General features: G+C 39.9%; 1 protein-coding gene across 1 annotated transcript in view; it reads right to left on the bottom strand.

Moving 5' to 3' along the window:
* The window catches only part of MCTP2 (multiple C2 and transmembrane domain containing 2), a 131,898-nt gene that overhangs the window by 92,621 nt on the left and 17,305 nt on the right, over positions 1 to 21,972 (bottom strand). Inside the window, exons 4-7 of the mRNA XM_006924133.2 lie at positions 10,586 to 10,728; positions 9,727 to 9,803; positions 9,089 to 9,200; positions 5,260 to 5,295 (exon numbers count right to left, since the gene is read on the bottom strand). Of these exons, the coding sequence (XP_006924195.1) occupies positions 5,260 to 5,295; positions 9,089 to 9,200; positions 9,727 to 9,803; positions 10,586 to 10,728 (368 nt within the window). The remainder of the gene's footprint in view (positions 1 to 5,259; positions 5,296 to 9,088; positions 9,201 to 9,726; positions 9,804 to 10,585; positions 10,729 to 21,972) is intronic.

Below are 21,972 nucleotides of genomic sequence, written 5' to 3'. Positions count from 1 at the left end.
CATTCAGGCCACCCAACTGTACCCTCTGAATACCTCTCGACCCTCACTGCCTTACCTGAGCATGACTGAGGCCCCCAAAAGTGAGGAAAGCCTCTAGAGCTCATTCTGCCCGAGATAATGCTGCCCTCGACTTCATGACAAGGCAGCAGAAACATTGGGGTTAAAGTACTCAGCAGTGAGCCTGTGCTGCTATACAGAGAGAGACAGACAGATAGACAGACAGACACAACAGACACAACAGACAGACTGACAAATAAATTAGATTAGATATATATAGATATATATAGATAGACAGTACAGGCAGATATGTGGACAAATAAATTAGGTAGATTAGATTAGATATATAGACAGACAGAAACAGACAGGTATACAGATATATAGATATAGACACATATATGGCTGTTTGGGGTATGCAATTTTCCAATCCTTTGCATTTAAGAAAATAAGGTAAAAGGTGTTACTGTGGGTGGGTATTTGACTTAAGAATGTGTGAAAATGACAAAACAAACAAACAAAAAGCAGCCTATTGATTGGGAAAGTGTTCCAGGCTCAACATCCTCCTTTCGGTCCCTCACATGGGCTGGACTCATGCAAGAGGCTCTCGCCTGTACTACTTCCTGGCCCTACAAAGAAATAAGGGGTGTGGGATCAATTAGAGAAAGGGGTGCAGTGACAGAGGGCATTCCCTCAAAATTCTGGATTGTCTTCTTTCAATTTAAGAGTCACCACATTAAACTAGCTTTGTAGCAACGTACCTGCCAGGAGCTAAGTATGTTAAAAGCACACCGTGCTAGCCACCAGTCCAAACCCTTAGCAAAACAAAAATGCCTCTAAATAGGCTGTCTGCCAAGTTCTGAAACCTGCGATGAGGTCTTAAGCGAACTAGTCTTTGCCAAGTGTTCAGAAGCAAAATTGACATTGTCAAACTGTATGACTGGTCAAAAGCAAAAGCACGCAGTGATTTGCTAAGACTTGCCAGCTTTCACTCATGTGGCCAGGCAGCTAACCCACAGGGTCGGTCACCCCGGGGACAGGAGGGGTCAGGACTGACAGGAGGTGCCACATCACCCCACGGCAAGAGAGCATGATCCACGAAACATTCGCAAGACCCAACCAGCACCCTGTCACAGAAATCGACTGTGTGACGAGTCTGAGGTCAGCAGACTTTAAAAAGCCAAAGTGGAAACTCAAGCAGGAAAGGGAGGGGCTGGGTCTGTGCAACAGGACAGCCGTCGGGGTTCAAGGCCAACCTAAGCAGAACATTCCCACCAATTCCACCTTGCGAGGGGCTTGCGGCCTGCCCTAAGCCCTAAGCATCAGAGAGACAGAAACAGAGGGACGGACAAAGCAAAAGGAATAAGAGAGAAAGGGGAAAGAAGGGAGGGAGGGCATGAGCTAAATGCATGCAGAGCGCTTGCCACGTAATTCAGGATTCCCATGCAGTACTCACACTTAAAAAGTGCCCCCCCCCAAAAAAAAGGCTTAGCCCTGTATTTTGTATTGGGATCTAACAGGAAAAGAAAAACATCCCAGGTATGGAAAACAGAAGGCATGTAATACTGAGACCTGTTCTCACAGGTGAGACCGCACAGAGGATACTGAGCTAACCTAAGGCAAGCAACAGTAGCAGGTGTCTAATACTCTTAGGCTTTTTTCGGGGGGGGAAGGGAGGGCTACCCTTTCCTGTCGAGATCCAGATAGTAAGTATTTAGGCTTACAGGCCGTTAGGTCTCTATCCCATCTACTCTACTCTGCCACTGTCCACCAGAGACAATTTATACACAAATGGGCGAGCTGCGTTCCAATAAAACTTTACTTGCAAAAACAGACATAGGGCTGGATTTGGCCCTCAAGCTGAAGTTCAATGACCCCGGAGCTACAGAAACAAAATGAGTAAATACCGGGGTCAGGGTCGCCTGATAGATAGAAGCTGAAACCACAGCAGGTCTGGCTAATGGAAGATGCAAAATGCAGCCCATGTCTGAGACCCCAGGTGAAACAGAGGGAAAGAAGAGATACGCCCTGGCTTCTTCCCTCTCTTATCACCTGGTATCCTGTCGATTCATTTCATTGTGGAAAGTCAGCTGGAGGGCAGCTGACAAGGGCACCTTGAAAAAGCACCCAGCGGAGATCAGCCTCCACAATAACAGAGAGTAGAAATCAAAGGATATGAAGCCAAACAAGCCAAAAACTGACACCACTAGTCAACTAAGTTCATATGAAAAAAAAAAATGTTATACTAGTAGAGGAAGTATCTCTTACCTTACATAGGTCCTGTCTCTTACCTCGATCACTGACATATAACTGCATAAAACCGTGAATCAAAAGAGGGGCTATCTAAGAATACACACTTATCTCAGTGCAAATTCATCTAAAGTAATGGAAGTCCATAACAAAAGGGGTATGTGCTCAGCCATATCATCTATACAGACCCAAATAATAGCAGGAGTGAGCGTGTGTGCGTGCACATGTGTGCGTGCACATGTGTGTGTGCATGTGCCCGTTGCCCGTGCAGATTTCTGAATACACTCAGTTATTCATCAGTTCAATTTTTATCATTACGTTTTCCCATAAGACCATTTGATGTAAAAGAATTATCTTCTGTTAATTTTCTATCTCTGTAACTGTTGGAATGTTTGAAAGAGACAAGTATCGGAAACATATCCATTCAGAGCAAAGACTATGCATATATAAAAAATATCCAAAAAGGATCAGTTATCTGATTCAGCCCTATTGAATCAAATTCTCAAAGCTCGTTATAAAATGCTCATCACATAAACAAAGGCTTTGGGATGAAACCTAGACCTAAATTTGAAGGCAATCTCTATTTACTCTATTAAAATTAAGGACAGTGTCATAAGGGAACGATTTAGAAGACAGTCTAAAAAGACTGCTATTCTAGGCTCCTCTAGATGATGCAAAATTATAAACTTAAGGGTTTAAGAAGCAATTACCTAAATAAAGTAAAGTTATTTTAAGAATATGATTAAGGTGAAAAAGCCAATGGCATTTTATAGGTAACACATTACTTAGAACTGGCGAAATTTTAGATAGCCATAGCTACGTAATAATCTTCTTCATGTCAAATTTCTGCTATCTAATTTTTAAATATAATATAGAAATCCTAGAAAAAGAAGCTTATCGTTTAAAAATACCAAGATAGTTTGATCAGGGTATCTTAACAACTTTCACAGAGGGCTAATCACAGTGTCTATAGATTGTTTCACATGACTCATTTTCATAAGCCACATCAGAAGGCAACCCACTTGCCTCTCCAAAACTGCAAATTCTCATGAGTAGCAAAGAGTCAACCTAACAACTGAAATCCCTCACCAGTACATAAATTACATCTCTCACATAAGATCGTAAATAGCTTTCAACGAGCTCTATCCAGCTAAGGTTTTATTAAACATAGGTACGAGGTTTGGGCATTTATTAAGTCTCTAAGCCTAGCGCACTGAAGTCCAAATTCTAGAAACTACCATGACAGGGAAGAAAGAAGACAACAGCTCAGTGGTCAGACACACTCTGCAATATAGATATAAATACTGCTCTCCAGGATCGTCTGTTCCTTTCATATTTTTGAGATCTTTATCCTGGCCGTCAGCATTTTTCCTCTCCCTCTTCATTCCTTTGGCCATTCTTCTATAACCTTTCCTGTCTTCCCTAGACTACAATATTCCCCAAGCTCACAATTTTTCTTTCCAGCCTTTATGTTCTTCCACAAACTGCCAGTGCTCTTCCACAGGCCAGAGCTCCCTAACTAAAGATGGTTATTGATGTACAGTACCAGTGTTTTAGTGCAGCAGCAGAATCAATAAAGGAGAAAATACTGCTTTGTCAGGCTTCACCAAAGCATGCTGGGAAACTTTACTGCTTCGGAGGGCTACAGAAACTCTTAACACAGGAGAGCGAGAGCTGGGCTCCCTTCCACGGTGAGAAGTGATGCTCTTCTACCCCCTAGTGACTAGAAAGGAATAAGACAAAAGCTGGGGGGACTTTTGAGATAGACAGCTTCACGTTATTATTTATTGTCTCTTAATTGTATTTCGAAAAAGAACAGGAGTCTTGGAGACCAAGTGAACTGGGAGGACAACGGAATACCTGACACAGTTCTTTTCAAAACGTTCAAAATGCAAAGGATGTACATTTTAGTAAGAGTCAGAACTTAGGTTTGGAAAGTTTGCCTTTCTTCCTAAATAGCTAGCGCTAGCCAGGTCACAAATCTCCGTCTCTCTTTTCCTCTCTCTTACACACACACACACACACACACGTGCGCGCACGCACGCGCACACACACACACACACACGCGCGCACGCACGCACATGCACATACGTGCACACACACACATGCTCTCTCTCTCTCTCACAAACTCACAAAATCTTTGTTTCAATCTCCTTATTTTACAGAAAAGTAAACAACTGAAGCACAGCAGTGAGGTCAGAAACCAGAGCTGGTATATATTTGTGTACATGCGTCCATGTAAATAAATGCATAAACAGAGATTTCTGACACACACACACACTCCCAAATACACACACACCACCATGCTGGTGATTTCTCCTTACAAAGTAGCCAAGCTGATGAATTATGTTATAATTTTTAAAGCTTTCTTTGTTTATTTTTACACTAATTTCAACATGCAGTCACTTGAGTTACAATGTGCTAATTTAATAACCTGACAATGATGCATTTCTACCTTGGTACACCTACATTTTTTACAAATTAGACAGTGAGGAATAATCATCTAAAAAATACTAACGATGTAAAAATAAAAATCACTGGTAATTCATGAAGAAATACTTAAAGAAACTCTCACTGAAAAAAAGCAACAAATGGCTTTTTTGGAAGATATAAAATATACTTATAAAATATATGACATATTCCTTTCAATTAATCTTTTCATTGTCCTCATAACAGCATAGCTAGTTTCCATCTAACGGTAAATAACTTCTGAAAGGACTAAATCTAACTGCACCACAGTCTAAATAATCTAAGCTTAATGAAGTGTAACATTCTAACATGGCTGGTACATATAAAATGTCACCACTAAAACAAGTGTAAGTTCAAGCATCTGGCTATGCCCTTATTAAACGAAATTTTGAAAGGGAGGTTGTGTCCTTATTCATAACAGCAGCAAGAGGAAAAGAATACTGTTATATGTTTAAGGGTGGATAATACCAACCATATATACATTTGTGTTTGCTACAAACATGAACTTTTAAGCAAGTGAGGTAAAGAAAAAACAGCTGTATTTACCTTGCTGGCACTTAACCGTTTCCGATTTGACCAACGCTAAAGATCGTGTCCATCGAATGGTGGAACATGGCAAAATGAAAGAGAGAAATAGAATCATCAACAATATACTTATATTATTCTGTTAGTTAAATGGTGCAGACTACATTCAAAACGACAAATGCCCAAGTTTCGAGGTTACAGAGAAAACATGTTTAAATGAGAAAACAGTTAAAAACAGAAAAATCACATTTCTGTGGTTGTGTCACATCATTTCCTCACAGAATTTTCAACAATGGAAATACAAGGACATATAAATACTGCTCAATCCTTAGAAGTCCATATATGTTTTTAATTGCCTTAAAACATTATAATTTTTCCTCTAAAAGCAACATGGAAAGGCAGATTTCTCCTACCTGAAATATTCAGATAGTATTATGAAGTTCATGGACAATGTCAATTCATGTTTAGGTTTCTACAGTTTTAGATACTAGAAAAATAATTTCATTTAACTCCACTGATTGAATCTCCATGTTCAAAATAATAGGAAAAAAAATCTGAGTCATTCTTGACAATTAAGAAAAATAGGATAATATAGCACTGAGAGAGGGAAGAAAAAATTTTCTGAACAGCAAGTAACTTCAGCACTGTTCTCTTTTGATCTCTCATTTGTCATGCTAAGGCTGCTGAATTCCATCTACAATTAAAATTCTGTCCTGGCAAAATCCTCTCATGATTCCTGTCGCCGTCCAGTACTGCAAAGCTCTACTCTGGCTGGTTAACCAGCTAACTGGATGTTAAAACTTGGATAAATTTGGGAGATTATAACTCAATTATAAATCTAATCGAGCAGACCACATTTACTATTATGCTTAAGGAAAAAAATACCTTTAGGCAAATGACCTATCCACTTTGCCAATACATCTTCCCAATAAATTAGAAACCAGAAAATAAATAGTCTTTGAGGAAAATCCGCTTACATTCCAGTGATCAGCAACTAGAAACGTTGATACAGAAATGACTTGCAAATATTCTTCATTAAAAAATACTTCCCCTGGTGAAATTGTGATTTTAACATTCAGCACATGGCACAGAACTGTAATACTACACTTTGGGTATTAAAATCAGTTCTTTTTGGATTTTCCCAACAACACATTGACAATTATTTTCACCCAAAACAAACACCAAAATGAATTACCATCTTATAGGTATGCAAGGCTATTTAGGGCCTGTCGACATATAATTCGTTTGATTTTTACAACAATCATAAAAGATAAATAAAATAGATATGGAAATTAATAGGAAATGACTATTATTGCCCACTTACTATAATACAAAGAGTTGCTGTATATCAAGTGTCTACCCCATGCCAAGCTCTAATTTGATAGTCTGAATTTTTACAATTCTGTAAAATAGATAACCTTTTTTTATCCTCATTTCACACACAAGGAAACTGCAGCCGAGAGGGATTAGGTTATACTGTGAATTTGACTCGATCACGAACTTCTTAAAACTAGAAAATAGTGAAGCCGGGATTCAAGCCCAGGGAGTCTGATAAAAGAGCCTATGATTCTAACTATAATCCTATTTTTGCCAAGAAAAAGAAAGAGACATCAGGTTTGTCATCCTTCCAACCAGTGCCTTACCTTCTAACTGTACCCTGCCCATTTACACTTAAGTTCTTGGACACGAAGCTTAACTTAAAGACATTTTACAACAGTAAGATTTTTGCCAGTTTGGTTCTAAAGCAAAAAAGATTGCCTCAATGATAACAAAAATAAATATGGGTACAAAACTGAGAATTCAAAGTGAAATCTCTCCATCAGGCTTTAAATTAAAACAGAAATTGATAAACAAATTATTCTCAATCAGAAAACTCTTGTCTCCCCAGTTTCAAGTGTTAGTTATTCCCATTAAATATAAGAATGTCTTTAAATATTAACTTAAACTCAATTTAAAAAAACAACCGTTTTCTGATATCTATTATGTCCGAAAGGCCCCGATATGCACTATCAAGTTGAATCACCACACACAACCCAGGATACATTATTCCTTGCCCAAATGTACTTTGATTAAGTATATAAATAGCAAAATGAAACTACCAGTTGGAACAAATGAGAGCAGGCAGGGTTTTCTGTATTATAATACCTGCATAAAATATATACGAAATATATTGTATACTAGACCTCTGCCAGACAAGCAAAGAACAAAGACAATAAGGAAGTGCGTGAGCGAGCAGACACGCAGTCTGATCTGACAGACTCAAAAACAGCAGTGGGACTGAGGACAGAAAAGCCAGACTAGGCAAGATGACAAGTGTGGCTACTTTTAAGACTCCGAAAACATATTCTTTGAGATGTTTTACAAAACCAAACTCAAGCTGCATCTGCTATTAACTTCTCTGCAATTTGAAATAAATTTTAACTAAAATAGTTTTAACTGCATTAAAACTCCAAATTGTTGCAATATTTAAATATATTTTAAGTGTCAGTATGACTACTAAACATAACTCAATATCCTAGAGAAAAAAAAATCGCAAGGGGAATCAATTGCAGCTATTATACAGCTTTGATATGCAACCATTTTCATGGCAAATTATCCAGCTTAACAACCCCCACTTAAATAAGTAAGAAATTATTAGAACATATCAGCTGACGATGCCTCAGCCACGTGACAAATGATACTTATTTACGCGGCATGTCATTTTAACCTGACATCCAGCTCACGTAACTGGTCACCTACTACTCACACTGATATTGACTCTCATGGCAATACTGTCAAGAATAAGAAAAGCTTAAGAAAATCCCTTCTTCGTTATGTTAGATAGAAAAATAAATTTATTTTCAACAGCAATTCAAGACATTTCAACATCAAAATATTAGCTTTATAGAGGTCTCAAGTTTTAACAGTGCCACTTTTGAAAAAATAAATAAATGGAGTTTTTTTTTTCTTTCGATTAACAAGTAAGTTATCATAAGCAAAGATTTCAAATTAAAAACAGCAAATATTTAGTTAACCCTCAGACAACTGAAAGGTCACTGTGCAGTTTTCCTTCTGTAAGCCATTTTCTATGAGTTTACTAGTAAATTGGTCATGATTTTCATTATGAAAATAAATTACAACTACAAGCAAAGGTGAGGTCAAAATGAAGGATATTCTCCTCGTCGACCCCACTGACTCGATTAAAGAAGTATTACTGGAGGCCTAATTTATAAACAGGCTTCAGATTTTAAGAACACTAAATTTTAACACATCTTAGTCCTTTTTCAAGTAAGTGTTTTAGCTGACTTTAAAAATGCCTTTCATAAAAGTTACAATCAAAGATACTTTTCATTCTTATTTTAATTTTTGGAATTATAAGGTATAATCTCTGAATATAAAACAAGATTATGATGTGTATTCACATATTTGCTCATAAGAACAGAATCTAAATCAATAATGTACAACACTATAATTAAATGAGTGAACAGCTTTTCCTAACTGAATAATGCCCAAGTCATCTAGGACCTAAGAAAATTGTAAATGAGAATCTTAACACTTGGTAAAATCATATTTCAGATGATCCGTTACAAGCCAACCATGAGCAGCATATGCATTTTAATAATAGCAATAGTATCCATATCCCTAGCCGAACCAGACAGAATGCTTTAATAGATCTTAATAGATTTTTTTCCCAGAGATTGAAAAGAAAGGAGATATATATATATATGCATATATGCACATATAGGTTCTTTAAGTCTCTATAAAATTATTTGTTTCCACCCTAAAAACAATTATAAAAGTATCAGTCATCTGGTAGCTCAGTAATCAAAGGAGAATTGCAATAAAGGACTTTTTAAAAACTCACACTTACATGTCTCTTGAAATCACCCTGCTTTACCACGAGGTTCAGATTTAACACAATCACTCCCATGTCATCTTCTAAACTGTTTGGATCTTCCAATTTTAAAATATGTTCAGTTGTTCTAGGAGGAAAAAAACAACAAATACTGTTAGCTCTTATTGGCAGTACTATGCAGTCTTATAATGCATCAGGAATTTATGGTAAAAGCCTCCTACCTCTGAAGAAGGGTCAGACACAAGTTAAAAAAGCACCAAATTCAGTGAAAATAAACTAACCATCTTCAGGGTGGAGAACTTGTTTGGCGTTGCCTAATTCAACAGTTGATTAACTGATTGTTCTCCCCTACACCCCAAATAAAATTTAAATGCTTGTTTTAATATGAAGATACGCAGGTTAACGGACCCGAATATTAACAAAGGGAAGTGAGACATTCAATACACATTTCACAACACGTTGTGGAGGATTTAATACCTGACGAATACATTTGGGAGCTAAAAACCAAAAATTATAGAAAAATTTATATTTTAAAGCACGCTTCGATTATTCAGATTTTTGTGTCACTTGATCTTATAAAAACACTATTTTAACTTTATCTTGAGTTCCCACTAAAATTCATTAATAACAATTAGAAGGTAAAAATACAATACCTGTTAAGTTCAAGATCACTGAGAATGACAAACGCAGATCCCATGAAATCAGACGTAGTCAAATCTCGATCATATACCTTAAGAGAGGGCCAGTAACACACATTAATATGGAAAACCAAATGAGTTTATCAAGTTATTAATAAATGTAATAGGCTGGGAATTTTGCATTCAGTCTTCTAGATCTAAAAATAATTTGCACAGTGCAGTTAAAGAGGAATTTAGCCAAGCTGATGGAGAGAACAAAATTATTCAAACTCGCCCATTTTGCCCACCACGGCCAAAACAACAGCAGAAAATACTTTTAAGGCAGTATTCACGTGCATTAAAATGTTATGCACGATGGACCACTCTCTGTAGTTTAAATGGTCTCTCATTAAAATTTAGTATTTTCCACAGTGAGCAGGTCTGCCAATTAAATAGAAATTTGCTAAATATTCTATAGCAATCCCATCCTGCACTCAACTCATGCAGTATTCACCCAGATGTTAGAGCAATTGATGCTTACAACCGGTAGCTTAAAGCTCTATTAAGTATAAAGATATTCCTAATGAGAAAGGCTTCAGTACTCGTCACTACTGCACTAGCAGTAATAATTCTTCCACATTCAGTAAGTTTAAATACAATCAATGAAGGTATTATTTTCACTCCGATTTTCTGTGGAGTATATAGCATTGGTCTGGGAAAAAAATGTAGTTTCGACAAAGGGTACAAAAAAATTCTTTCCATACTAGTATTTTTAACCCAGGGCTTAAGAAGAAAATAGAATGAATTTGGGGAAGTTCACTTTTAAGAAGGCAAAGATTGCTGAGAAATAAATGTTTTTCATAAGAGAGCAGCTCTGAAAGTCATCTGTGATTACCTTCACGCGTAGCTTTTGATCAAGGCTTTGTATTGGCAATACGACTATTTCATCCCAAACTGGGTTCAGGTTCTTATATATGACTTTACTTTTGTACAGAGTCTTCCCGTTCAGCTTAAATTTCACGTAGGGATCACTTGTGCCTTTAAAAAGGAAAAAGAGCAAGACAGGTTTTTTTACAGATACACGTGAAAGCCTAGGATCCCCATTAAGTAAAGATCCTTTCCACACTCTGCAGGCTCAGAGCATCCGACTGCACACGCCCAGAACAAATCTCTCCCCGTGCGAAGACTGAAGGCCCCAGAGGTGGCGAGGAGGGAGAGGGAAATAATTTGGAGTAAATGACCGATTCTTCTTTGCAGAGTATAAATGGGCTCCTTGAGCTTTCATGTTTTGTTTCATTGTGGGTATGTCATCACTACACTGCCCACAAAAATTTCAGAAATAAAACCCACTGGCACCAGCCGACGATGTCAGGGGTCCTGGGGAAAAGTCCACCCCTCTTAAGAACAGCAGTGAGTCAGTGAAAAGGGAAAGAAATAGTTTTCAAACATTTGGCCAGATGGTTGACTCAACAGAACCCTGTACTTCAGAATATAATCATAATAAATAAATCAATCTCTGGAACCACTGGCTCAAAAGACGGGGTAAGGGGACTAAGACTGGAACTGGGGGAGTAGAGATTAAATGGACAAAGTTGCCATTCTTTGCTGCCTCTCGCACCTGCAGTAAAGCAGAGAGCCAGCTGAACACCACATCAGCCAGGCCCTCAGCTGGCCTCGGGGCGACACCCCTGACCTGCCGACTCCTCCTGGGGAGCTTTGAAACGGAGGCCAAAAGAAATGAATAATGTCCCTCCAGCCACTATGTCCAAAGCAGAAAAAAGGGCTGATGACGGCCCCTCCTCCACATTTTTCAGATCAATTGAGAGAGGGGGAAAAAAAGCCTGCAAATATAATACATGGATTATGTGTTGTGCCTATGTGTTACATGCATGCAAGTGTGCCATCCTACGTGGGACACATAACGGTGACTGGGACACAACCGTGTATTCATACCTAGTGAATGATGAATAAAGAAAGCCCAATGAACGATCAATGGCGGAATAAATGCAGGCCAGCTGATAATGCTAGCAAACAAGAAAAAATCCAGTGGGGGAGTTATAATTAATTGTGAAACACAGAACTGTGAATAAGTCCACGAAGACCAACAGTCTGTTTTGTTCACCGATTCTTCCCAGGTGCCTTGGACGGCACCCATCGTTGGCCCCCCGTATATTTATTGACTTGAATTCCTGATGTTAAAGTCGAGCCAATGCAGTCTAAGAATCTTAGATCAAAAATTAATTAGGCAACTCTGTCACAGTTACCAAGCTGTTAATACCCATCATTACTTCAGTCTTTTTTTCCAGCTCCTTTTTATGTTTCTATTTAAGCTGCAGAACTAAAAATTTCTGCAAATGAAAGCAATGCATTTCCCAACTATTTAAGGTGAAAGTCACATCTCTATAGAGTAAGATAATATGCATTTTTAAAAATCTTAACTGATGAGCCAAGGCATAATTTTGACAAGTTAGTCTTCCAGTATCACAAGGCTACTACCTTTAAAAGAACGAAAAAAGTTTAAACTACAAATATACACATATGCATATTCAAGTCTCCCATTTCCAGGTTGGCGGCACAGAGGCAGAAGCCCAGCAGCCTTTATTTTAAATGTGGACACACACACGCCATGTAAGCGGCCGTTCTGAGCAGGACAGTAAAAAATGCATGCATTCACGGCCATTCGGTGGAACACTCACTAGTGAGCGAACGATCTGCCCACTGCCCCCCCGCCCCCTTTTTACAAGAGAACACCTCTGGCAAGTCAGACTTCAACAATCATTCTGATATATATATAAAAAAAAGTGGAGGAAAAACTATAATAAAAAGAGGCCTTTAATTAAATGAAATTGCCACTCTGGGATCAGGGCTTCATGCTTGTCAGCGTGCTCTCAAAATAAACATCTCAGAACTAGGCCTCGGTGGTGTCACTTTCTCACAGGCAAAGCATACTGGGTAATCCCCAGGCATCTTGACAGCTACATAATGTTCAAACTGTTTCACGGGTGAATGGCGGCAGTTGTGTGAAAGAAAATATTAATGTCTGGAATTAATAGAAAAAGGGACCAGGGTTTACAAAGCCAAACAAGAAAAGGGTGTCAAGTTAGTGCGGCGTTAATTGTTAGGGAAAATCTGAGGAAGGGGGGAGCACAGTGTGATTTTTCTCTCCAAGCATCAGCGCCTCACTGTCAGGGATGTGACATCTCAACTAGGCAGGTTCTGAAAAGGGGCTGGCCATTCAGAAATGCAACTCCCAGATTATACGAATGATGAGATGACACCTGAATGGGTGGACTTTAACCCTTTTTCACTGGGCGCTTCACAAACAATGAGGCTCTTTGGAATAAAGAGGTGGGGTGGTACTTGGGGAGGAGAATGAAGCCAGGAGGCGGGATGGTGTCCCCCGGCTGGGCTGCCACCATCCTGGGGCTGCCGCTGATTCTGCCATGTGGACCCCATGGAGTGACACAACCTCAAACGTAGAATATCAAGGTGTCGAGTGTCAGTGGCACGAGCTTCCTGCTTCATCCCAAATACACTGTGGTGCTGCGTGTCCTGAGAGAAACGAACAGCCATTCGTTGGTCCTCCAAAAACGCTGCACCAATTTATACTCCTCTCAACGGGTGCGACAGTCCGTATTTCCGCTCATGCTCAATGACGCCATGGACGGTCTAGTCTCCCTTGACTCTGTACCTGTCACGCCTGCTAACACTGCTCAGGTGTCACAGACTTGCACAGGTGACGTGAGTGCATGGCTCAGTGCTAGACACTATGGGTGGGAGTGGGGGAAGCAGCAAAGGAAAATTAATCCCAGATTCAGCTCTTCTACGCCCGGCAGGCAGCAGGCATACTGTAAATATAACACGAGAGGTCAGTATCAAAATAGAATTGACCTTGAGAGTTGCGCCGGTTCACGGGTGGGGGAGATGAGTCTGGCTGGGGTGTCGGTGGCCGCTGAAGTAGAGATGGATCAGAATGCAGAAGAGGACCGAGGTCATTTCGGCAGGAGGGACTAGCTCTGAAAGGGCGGGAGGGGAAGGGGACCAAAGCGACGATTTCAAGAGCGCCAAGGAAGCACCTCGATCGATCCAGAAGTTAAGGGGGGAAAAATATAATGAAAAATAAAGTTAAAAAGGCGGGTCTGAGTCAGAGGCCAAAGCACCCTAAAATAACAAAATAAGGAGTTTAGTTTTTGTTCTGTAACAGGTGTATGGTGGTTTTGTGTTTTTCTGTCGTCTCTCTTTTTAGTATTTTGACAAATGTAAGACATGCACCGAACTCCAAAAGGTATGAAATAAAAAGTAAAGGCCTCTATCTGCTTAACCCTTCTTCCCCCCCATTCCTGTAGTATACCATTTTCTTGGGTGTTTTACAGGAAAAAATACAAGAATTGTTTTTACGTTGAATTTAATCATACTGTATGCACTGGACTTCACGTACTCACAATTAAAGCACCGTCCGTTCATATCAGCAATTGGTTCTTTTATATCAACTGCATAAATTTCCATCGCATTGTTGTGTCTTAACTTTTGAAGCTGGTCACCAAACAATGAACATTTATGTCATTTCCAAATTTTTTTACTAGTACAGACAACACCGCCATAAGCATCCACGTATGACTATCTTGGGTTTCACAAGTAATTACGTTCTAAAGAAATTTTTAACATTGGAACTGCCAGGCAAATTAATATGTGCCTTTTCTGGTTCAGACAGACATTGTCACATTGTTCTTCCAAAATCTATCAAATTTACAGTCCCATCAAGAGTATGTGTTTTGTATGTTTCTTTACATGGTGACCAGCATTGAATGTTATGCACCTTTATTTTAAAGCAATGGCAGATAAAAAATGCTATCTCCACTTTTCTCCACTTTTAACATTTGAGTAAATCATTTTTTGGTGGCCCGCATCTGTACCTCTTTGTCAGGGAAATTCTTGTTTAAATCGTTTGCCCCCTTCTCTATTGATTCCTGGTTTTTCATTTGCTTGTGAATTTGAGTGGGATCTTAATATTATCAAAATCAGCTATAAATCTTGTCATAATTTGTTTAAACTTATGTTATTTCTTGCGGTAAGTTATTTTGATTTTTCTTTAGTCAAATTGAACAAAGTTTTATTTATGGCTTTGTAGTTTAACATTCTGCTCGGAAGAAATTTTCTCTCTGCAAGATTTTAAATTACTTCATCTATGTTTTCTTCCACCGATTTTGTAGTTTTTCATTTTTTACACTTAAGCCTTTGGTCCATCTGGAATTATTTCAGTGTGAGGAGGGAAGGGAACCCAGGTTTGCTTATGAGCAGGAGAGTAAAATGATCACAGCCAAGTTTTAGAAATATAAATCTGGCAGCAGCTTATAATTTAGAAGGCAGAAGAATCAGGATACAGCAAGAAAACCTGGCAATTGAGATAATACAGCACGGGCACTGAGGACTGGGGAGAAAGCTGCGTCCACACCGTAAGCGAAAACCCAGGGTTTTACAAGCGTAATCCATGGAATGTTCCTCCCGAGAGATTCTCCACAGACTGAGAGGATTATGTCTTCCAAACCGTCGGGAAAAGCTGTTCACCATTTCCTCACTTGGAAGTTCACGGTATACAGGAAAATTTTAAACTGTGCCAAGAACTGCATTAACAACAATCAACAACAATAAAACATAAATACTTTCCTACTCGATATTTCGTAACATTATTCAAGCATAGAAAACATCTGGCCTGGAGCACCTACAAACATGACATTAAACTCTTCCAAGTCGAAACTCTGAAAGGTAAGATTTATGCCCAGAATTGCCTAATGCACAGGGTAGATGTATTATAAATACGTGGTAAATGAACGATCTTTGAAGTGAGATAGGCATGGTGGACTGAAACCCCAGACCTTCCTTTCAATAAACTAGATCACCGTGGGCAACTTAATGCCCTTAAACCTACTGTTTTAACCTATAGGATGGAAAATGCCAACCTCACAGGCGATGTTGATAGCTGAATGAACCAGCCATTCACCGTGAGAAAGTCCTATGGCAAAGGCTGCTCTCTTCAGTACTCCTGTGCAATTAGCAGTGTAGAACAATGTGTACAGTACTGATGAAACAAGCATTGACTTGACTTTAGCTGTCCAAGACAACACATACTAATCATTTGTCTCTCTAATGTCTCTTCTCTTGCCATCTCTACAGGTGTGAAATTCGTATCACCTTCTCTCATCATAAGTTGAAGAGAAAATTCTTTATCTTATACACTTCTTACGAGGATCCCATGTGGCTGGGAAAAATTTCCATGAAACGATCTGAGCTGTCCTAGAAGAAAAGGGATGTATAAAAACTAAAAATCACTAAGTATTCATGTTTACTGGCCACCATCCTACCTACAATCCTATGGCTCTTCATTGAGGATTTCAGAGCACTTTGCAGGATAACTTAACGAAAATAACAGTGAGAAGAACACATGACAACACAAATGTTTCATCAGGAGAGTCATCAAGAACCATATTATTTGATGATTCTGTTCTTCACTTGGCATTTTATTTATCATCTTAAGAGGCCATTACTGCCTTGAGAGTGCTATGGAAAAAAATAGCCAGTAACAACAGGCAAAGTGGTAAATAAAACAGACAATATCGCATCGACTTGCTCAAGAATCATACGAATATGCAAACAATAAATCTGTAATGAAGCTCTAATTGCAAATATATCCTTTTGCTTTTTCCTAATATAACGACTTGTAGCCATGTTAGAAAAAGTAGACAGCCAAGATGCACAAAGCAAAAATTAAAAAAAAAAAAAGGAAAGAAAAGAAATTACCACCATCCATAAATCTAGAAAAGCTTAATATGTTGATATATACTTAGACTTCACACACACACACACTTTTCACGAGAGAAATCAGCCTTGGTATCATGCATTGTACATGCCTTCTTCAGTCAGTAATGCATCGGCCACCTTCCATGCTCGGAAGTGTATTAATGGTCGTTTATGTATATAAACACGTATATTTGTGCATACATACATATATGAAAACTTACTACATAATACTGTTTAAAAAAAGAGCATTCTAATTTGAACTAAAAATCCACTACAGTGAATGCAAAAGCAGTATTTGTAGGCAAATCTACTTATTTGCTATCAGCAAAGCTCATTTGCCAAATTAAAAACTTTAACCATACAATCTGTCCAAAAGAAAGGTCATCTTAGGCCAGAAAAAGTTTTCTAATTAAATGCATTTCTCAGAATAGTTGTTTGTTCGTGAAAGGAAATTATCTCCACATGTTTACACTAAGTTCATGTTTTGTAATATTTGATAACTCTTGTCGGGAGATCTGAAGAGTTCAGATTCAAGTCAACAATGATTTATCAAGACTTTAGGGAAAATGACCTAAATATAGATGAATTCACTCTGCATAAACAGTATTTGGAAACGTATGAAAGGTATAACCTTGACTTCTTTCTTTTCCTCTGTCTCAAGAGTAGTAAGCCTCTATTTATGCACATACATTTAGAATCCTATCGATATATATATATTTTGACTTGTTTCTTTTTGCCAGAAAAAGAACTAGAACTGAGCTGTTTTCATAGGCAATCCACAAGTTCTGACTTTCTGCGAGGCTGGCTAAAATCAAACAGCAGACCTGACTTTTAAAAAGCTGCTACCACCCTTTAGCCGTTCAGCTGAGATTTCCAGATCAACTCGTGTCCAGCTGCTCACTCGTCACATTCTTATCTGACCTCCTCTGAAACCACAATGGGCTTCCTGGAAATACAGGGGGCATTTTTCCCCAGTCACATGAGAAAAAAGACACAACTTTTTTTCTCTGTAGAGCAAAGTCTATATTACTTAAGAGAACAGTAGGTTCAAGTCTAGAGAATTCCAAGCCAGGTTTTATCCACTAAAGTTGAATGAAGGGGTCATCGCATCCCCTGGTTCGCCCTGGCCCATCCTTCTGCAGATGGTGACTGTGTGATTCTAGGAACTGTTCTTTTGTTGCCAACCCTAGAAAAGTTTTTGTTTTGTTTTGTTTTGTTTGTTTTTGTTTTGTTTTTTTACCCTAACCTTCGACAGGCCTCTCACTCTCCATGTTTCATCACTTAGCACATCCTGATTGAACTATTCCGGAACTTTCCTCTGGAGTATGACTAACCTCCCTCCTCTAAGGCAGCCCACCACGTGTAGAACCCCAACGGCACCCTAGGCAAGGTCTGCCCGAGGACGGACGCTGTACTGTCAGCAACTGACCAAAATCCGGTTTCTGAAAGAAGTTCTGGGAAGTTCTTGATGCACTTACAGTAGGGTGAGTGATTAGAAATTACATATTTTACCAAAATCTATTTAACCATGAAATTTATACGGAATAAATAATGAGACATAAGGGAGCTATGGGGGTGAGGTCTTCTTGAGGATTTCGGATTCAACCCTTGGTGCCAGGACCCCCCAAAGCTCCTTCGGCCCACCCACCCCAGACATCACCACCTTCCCCTACTGTCAGCCTCCTCCCACCTGTCTTTCCCTGAAATTGTCTCTTTTTCTCTCTTTAGTCATCCCCTTTCCAGGCTCTGCAGCCTAGCCTATGACATATCCAGTCTCTTCTATATTTTTTTTTTGGCCTACCTAAGACAAATTAGATATGTAAAATACTGTTTTGGTTTTCTCCTCATAAGCAATTAACTAGTATGACCCACAGACCTTCAAAGCTGTTTTTAAAAGTTCTGATCCAATAACTGTCTAAATGAAAATAGCTATAATTTTATAAATAGATGAAAGAAAAACACTGTCAATATATTGATGAATTCAGTCAATAGGCCCCTTTGGTGAACAGATGATTGAACAAACTGGCGTTGGGGGAAGCGGTCATTAAGAGATGCCTGTGCGCCGTTCTTGACCTGGTGATGAAGAGCACAGAAGGGTGTGAGGTTCTAAGAGACATCACGCGTGGCTGTGCCTGTGCCACCATAAACCGAAGGGCGACATGGAGAAAGGGAGAGGAAAGGCTGCAATATAAAGAGACTATAGAGGGCTGGGGGGAAGGAACATGGATGAGAGTAAGGCAGAGAGTCACTGAACGCAGCACCTGCCTCCAATCCAGCCTGTTGTGAACGTTTGGGCTGTGACAGCATCACAGAACTCACTGCCAATGCAGTAGCTAAAATCGAAATTAAGCCACATGTAAACGACGGACACATGGAAATACATGGCTATGCCCTGTGCGTATTCCTCCCTCTGTGTGAGACACACACACCCCCTCGAGCTGAACACACAGTACTGACATCACACACAATGAAACGAAGTAGGACTACTGGGAACACAGGGTGCCATCATTTTGGTACGTAAATGAACAGCTGACAAAGGCGCCCGCTAGAGAGAAGTCCCACTCACCCATTTGGAAGACACGCTCACTTAAATTCAAGTCAATAATCTTCTGCTGGGTGTAAGGCAATTTGCTGCAGGCGGCAGACACAGGGAACAGGCCCGCTCTGCTCCAGGGCGCGTCACAGGGATGGGGATACACCCCACGGAAGGGAGAGGCAACTGGCTGTGAAGCGGGAGAGCATCAGGACCTTCTAACCGACCCACGAGGACGCACAGGCCCGAAGCAAAACCCACGCACAGAAATCTCCCGAGGGAAGGGCTCAGTCGTGGGAGTACGTCAAAGGCCATTAGGACAAACGAACATCTGCCTCATAGTGGGAGAGGAGCAAACGGAAACAGGTTTCAAAACCCAGCCCCGCTTACTTGCTGTGGGACCCTGGCAGCTATCAACACTCAAGGGGGAGAGGAAAACCAGCCACTGCCTGTGTCTCAGGATGAGTGTGTGCAGCTTTAGAAGTGTCAAGTTTGCTCTTGAAGGACAATCTTTCTGATAAGCTGCCCAGATGTGGTTTTGGGCTCCCACACGGCATCCAAGGATCTCGCGCCATCTGCCGTTCAGAGCAGGTACTCCAACGTAAAGCGAACCTAATTTTTGCAAAATGAAAACTACTGATGGTGACCTTTGATACAGTGAAACTGTGGTGTGGTGCTGGCACCTGAGCAAAGTGATACATCTGTGGGCATCAAAGAGAAATCCAAGAAGCCGATCCGACTACGCGTTGCATTTTAATACACAATTAAAAAGTGGCGATCAAACCATCAGGGAAAGGAAAATTCAGTCCTAGTCCATTAAATAGCTATTTGGCAAAAAAGTAAAACTAAGTTCCTACTCTGGGGCAGAAATCAAAATAAACCTGAGACAGATTAAAGAGATAAATGAAAAACATAAACCCAGCCAGAAAAGAGAATAAACATAGGTTAATGTGTTACCTCTGAAGACAAAACAAAAGGCCTTTCTAGGTACAAAAACAAAGGAAGTAACTTTCTAGAATACAATCATGTAAGGCTTGAAAATATTTTTGCAACAAAAACTTTATAAACAAAATTAAAAGGCATGTGACAAATTAGAAAAATATACGTGAACATATCCAAGGAACAGAAGAATGAAGAACAGCAATAACTGGAATAGGCTATTCATAAAAATAAAAAAAAAAAAAGCAGCAGCAAATATCTCTCAACCGAACATATCCAAGGAGTTCATTAACACAAATCAAAACAAAAATAAGGTCATGCTTTTTCTGGATCAAATTAACCAAGATAATCACACAGTTTAGGTGAGAAATGGAAAGTAGACCATTTATATGCTACCAGTGGATGAGCAAAGTGGAGAGGTGAATGCGGGAGCGAACTGGCAAGTCTGGAACGAGAATCCTGAAATGCTCAGATTGTGAGACAGAAAACACTGCAAAGAAACAAAAGAGAGCGCACACACTGATTTAGGCACAAAAATGTTGGCTGCGGCATCATTATTTAGTAAAAATGATGCTGAACAAACCTAAACCACAGCATTGATTAAATGAAGAATGATGTACTATTAAGGTTTTGATCTCTTCTCAAAATAATATTTTTAGTATGGAAAAAATATGTGTGGTGAAAGCCAGCAAATTATCAAGCCATTTAAAGTCAGGTGTTATTTTACTTTAGAAAAGAAAATAGATTTTTAAAAAATCAGATCAGTATCTTATGGTCAGTAAACCAAAAAAAAAAAAAAAATGGGTCAGATGCCTTCGTCCATGCCCAGCTTTCCAAGGTCAGTTGCCATGAAATTTGAAGGGCATTTTCTAAGCCCTTATTCAAATAATAAACCTTTGAAGCCTAGCTTCACCTTCCTTCCTCATTTTTGCTGTCGTGCGAACAGAAATTAGGAACTGGTCTGAGACAACACCCTCGACCACCACAACCCTTTGCCCCCACTGGGCAGGAGAAGGAGCAGATGAGGCAAAATCTATCTCTAAATAGAAAGGGATAGACAGAGATAGAGACAGAGATAGAGATGGATAGAGACAGAGAGACAGAGACAGAGAGAGAGAGAAAGAAGCAAAAGATATCCAAAAGATAGAACAAATTATCAAAAATTGGGAAGAAAAGTCATTTAAAAACTGGCAGATATACCATGAGGCATTCTCTTTCCCAGAGGAAAAGTGGAAGGATAAAACGCAAATGAGAATAACTATAACAGGACGCAGCAATAACAACAGCTCACGTTTACTGTGTATCACTGCTACCCCCACCCCACACGTCCCCACAAGCTCGCACACCAGGTTCCCCCTGGCAATCACTCATAAAAGTCATTTAAAAACTGGCAGATATACCATGAGGCATTCTCTTTCCCAGAGGAAAAGCGGAAGGATAAAACGCAAATGAGAATAACTATAACAGGACGCAGCAATAACAACAGCTCACGTTTACTGTGTATCACTGCTACCCCCACCCCACACGTCCCCACAAGCTCGCACACCAGGTTCCCCCTGGCAATCCCTGCTGGATGGGAGCTGAGCTAGCATTCCGCATGGTCTGTGCCCAGAGTCCATGACCCTTACCCGCTGTCCAGAGCTCCCCGACACTGCGCATCACGGCACAAAAGAAAGCCATTGTTTTTGTCGGGCGCAGCAGGGTACATGGAAGAGATGCTGTGGGGCTGGGCCAGGTGCAACCGAGCTGCCCGAAGGCCGAGGGGGTGAATCCCTCAGTGCGCCCCATCAGGACACACCTCTTGGGACGCTATATGGCTGCTCCCCCATATACAACCGAGTTCTAGAAACACCCCTTCTGTCCCTCAGTCACAGCTGTGTGGACAAGAAAGGGGCTACGTAATAAACCTGACAAGCTCAGGGGGGGCTGCATGGCAGGCCTGAAAAGCTTGGTGGCCAAAACTAACCACACAAAATGGTCTGATCACAAATTCCTCACTGGGCAGACCATGCAGG

The sequence above is a fragment of the Pteropus alecto genome, unplaced genomic scaffold (genome assembly GCF_000325575.1).
Source record: "Pteropus alecto unplaced genomic scaffold, ASM32557v1 scaffold59, whole genome shotgun sequence".
Classification (NCBI taxonomy): Eukaryota; Metazoa; Chordata; class Mammalia; order Chiroptera; family Pteropodidae; genus Pteropus; species Pteropus alecto.
This window is presented reverse-complemented; position numbering and strand designations above follow the sequence as displayed.